Source organism: Chiloscyllium punctatum, chromosome 21 (genome assembly GCF_047496795.1).
Source record: "Chiloscyllium punctatum isolate Juve2018m chromosome 21, sChiPun1.3, whole genome shotgun sequence".
Lineage (NCBI taxonomy): Eukaryota > Metazoa > Chordata > Chondrichthyes > Orectolobiformes > Hemiscylliidae > Chiloscyllium > Chiloscyllium punctatum.
This window is the reverse complement of record NC_092759.1, coordinates 18487395-18490740: the sequence shown is the minus strand read 5'-3', so window position 1 is coordinate 18490740 and position 3346 is coordinate 18487395. Positions and strand designations below refer to the sequence as shown.

Genomic DNA, 3346 nt, shown 5'->3' with positions numbered 1-3346 from the left:
ACTTGGCAAACCACTTTTAAAGTGACACACTGCAAAATCTCACCCCCTTAGGGATTAGAAATTGTCTGTTTGTGAGTTAGTTTTCAAGAAAGGGAGTTATGTGGTTTGAACGTTTTGCGAAAGATCTTTACTCCCTGGCTGTAGTGGGTCTGACTTGCAATAAAACAACTGCTGCTTCAAGGGACTGAGTAAATGTCCGCACTGAGCTGTGCACGACCCTGATGTGTAACTACCAAAATCCACCACCCTTCTCAAAGTCAAACGGTGTGGTGGGGGAATGGGACTAGGAATCATTTCACTCCTTAGTTACCTATCTTTCTCTGAAGTGGATCATTAACGGTGCTGTCTCTGCCTGGGATCAGCTAAAGTGGTGAGAGTGGAGCCTGTGATTGTATTGGGTGCGGATTCCACACAGAGATCAAATAGAAGGCGTTAGCTCAGTGGGGGTGTGCAAGAAAACTTTATTTTACTGTGTGACATCCATTCATAGTGGAAATGAATTCATAATTTACAACACAAGAGACAAACCCAAGACAGGGAATGAATCCAGACGTGGGAACAATGTGAGGGAGAAAGGAGAGGAGCTTTGCAGAGTTGGTTGACGACGTCGGTGTTGGTGGACTCTGGGCTCAGGGATCTTGGGTTAACAGGACGTGAAAGTTTTCCAGAAGAAGTTCTTGCAGCCGGCCTTGCGGTCCCGAGGGGAGTTCCACCGACGGACCATCTGCTCCTGCCCGAGGCCACGTCTCTCGAAGCGGGGAAGCGCCGACCTGTCGGCTCGGAGGAGCTCAGTCAGGAGTTTCAGCACCACAGACCTGGACAGCTCCTAGCGACACAGGGACAGCAAACAAGCGGCTTGGCAATCATTATCGTAGCGCCTGGCACGTCCCCCACCCCACCCCACCCCCCCGCTGGCTGCCCGGCCAGTACAGTACTTCCAACACCAACTCCCCCCCCCCCCCCAACTCCCCGCCACTGTGGGAAATGTGGCACAGTGAGATCCCACAAATAGCCCCTTGCAGAACGACCTGCATCTGTTTGGTTTTGGAGAGATTGGGTGAAAGATAAACAAACATTGGCCTCAGGACACGTGGGAGAACTCTGCCGAGCTCTTGCTCCACTACCGGCTGTTACCAACCTGACAGGGTAGATGGAGGGTCCCAAAGAGGATAGATTCCCTCAACACTGACCCTCCGACAGTGCCCACTCCCTCAGCACTGACCCTCCGACAGTGCCCACTCCCTCAGCACTGACCCTCAGCACTGACCCTCCAACAGTGCGGCACTCCCTCAGCACTGAACCTCCGACAGTGTGGCGCTTCCTCAGCACTGACCTTCTGACACTGCCCACTCCCTCAGCACTGACCGTCCAATAGTGCCCTCTCCCTCAGCAGTGACCCTCTGACACTGTCCACTCCCTCAGCACTGACCCTTCAACAGTGCGGTGCTCCCTCAGCACTGACCCTCCGACAGTGTGGAATTCCCTGAGCACTGACCCGCTGACAGTGTGGCACTCCCTCAGCGATGACCGTCCAACAGTGCCCACTCCCTCAGCACTGACCCTCCGACAGTGCGGCGCTCCCTCAGCACTGACCCTCCGACAGTGCGGTGCTCCCTCAGCACTGACCCACCGACAGTGCGGCGCTCCCTCAGCACTGACCCACCGACAGTGCGGCGCTCCCTCAGCACTGACCCACCAACAGTGCGGCGCTCCCTCAGCACTGACCCACCGACAGTGCGGTGCTCCCTCAGCACTGACCCTCCGACAGTGCGGCGCTCCCTCAGCACTGACCCTCCGACAGTGCGGCGCTCCCTCAGCACTGACCCACCGACAGTGCGGCGCTCCCTCAGCACTGACCCTCCAACAGTGCGGCGCTCCCTCAGCACTGACCCACCGACAGTGCGGCGCTCCCTCAGCACTGACCCTCCGACAGTGCGGCACTCCCTCAGCACTGACCCTCTGACAGTGCCCACTCCCTCAGCACTGACCCTCTGATAGTGCGGCCCTCCTTTAATATTGCACCATGACTGACAGCCTGGAATTTGTGCTGGAAACTTTGAATACATTCCACAACTCCCTAACTCAGAAAGGAGAAACAGAGATAGCAAGGTCAGGAGAAAAGGACAGAGAGAGGGTGATCGAGGGAGTCACCCACACTGGGATATATGTGTCACATCTGGAATACAGCTATCTGTTCTATCTGGGCTATCTCTGTTCTCCTCTTTTCATTTCGATATGAAAGCTCCAGCATCTCTCCAATATTCCTCTCATACAACCACATTTCCAGTCCCACATACCTTTCTTTTGCCTCCATTTTGCTTTCGAATTGAGGTTTATTCCTGTTCCCTCAATGAAACGTGTTTTCCCCCACGTTCTTGAAACTTTCACCTACACCCAGCAACCTTTGACCTCCTACTCACTGATTTATTACAACTTCTCTGTACTCTTCAGTAGCTTTTTAAGGGCTGTATTCAAAGTCAATTACTGGGGAACTGAGTGCCATATTCAGGGCGGCTAATTTCACACTTTTAACATTTCAAACTGACTGTATCTCTCCTGGTCCTAACCCAGCTCCCTCACACTGTCACTCAGTAAGCCCTCTCCCCCCAGAGCCCTGTCTTACCGACTGCATCTCTTCTGGTCCTAACCCAGCTCCCTCACACCGTCACTCAGTAAGCCCTCTTCGCCCCAGAGCCCTGTCTTACTGACTGTCTCTCTCCTCATGTTAATCCCATTCCCTCACACTGTCACTCAGTAAGCCCTCTCCCCCCAGAGCCCTGTCTTACTGACTGTATCTCTCCTGATATTCATCGAGCTCCCTCACACTGTCACTCAGTCAGCCCTCTCCCCCAGAGCCCTGTCTTACTGACTGTATCTCTACTGATATCAATCCAGATCCCTCTTTATATTTCACCTCCAGAGCACTTGCTAATATAAAATAAAAATCAGATGAGATTCCAATATAAGATGAATAAAACAAGACGTTAGGTTACTTTGAAGAGTTGAACTTTGCGTTTAGTGGAGATAATTCAGAGTGCAAGATGAAAGATTAATCCCTACCACTGGGGTACGACGGAGATTTGAATTGGGGAAGGACAGAGTGAAATTTTCCTTACCTCTTTCCCCTCAGGGTTCATCTCCTGTAATACATCGGGCAAACTCTCCCCTCTGGCTGTTCCTGAACTCCTCAGCAATAGCAGAGCGACGGAGATCAGAGTGAGGAGCAGGCGAGTCTGTGAACTGGACATCTCGCGCAGTGAATTTCTTTGTGTTTTGATGGAGATGGCAAAGACTTAGAAAACTCTGGCCAGCTCCGACAGACGAGAGATGAGCTTCTCTGTGTCAC

The 3346-nt window shown here is 52.6% G+C and overlaps 1 protein-coding gene across 1 annotated transcript; it reads right to left on the bottom strand.

Moving 5' to 3' along the window:
* Window positions 1-441: 441 nt before the first annotated feature.
* Window positions 442-3346, bottom strand: LOC140492380 (somatostatin-1A-like). Its single transcript, XM_072591299.1, has 2 exons — window positions 3117-3346; window positions 442-826 (listed from the first exon to the last, which is right to left on the bottom strand). The coding sequence occupies exons 1-2, from the start codon at window positions 3246-3248 to the stop codon at window positions 644-646; spliced, it is 315 nt and encodes a 104-aa protein (XP_072447400.1). The 5' UTR covers window positions 3249-3346; the 3' UTR covers window positions 442-643.

Coding starts and splice junctions, on each gene's coding strand:
- LOC140492380 (XM_072591299.1), bottom strand. CDS start 3,248: ATGTCCAGTTCACAGACTCGCCTGCTCCTCACTCTGATCTCCGTCGCT. Junction 827..3,116: donor TGAACCCTGAGGGGAAAGAG/GTAAGGAAAATT, acceptor CTGTGTCGCTAG/GAGCTGTCCAGGTCTGTGGT.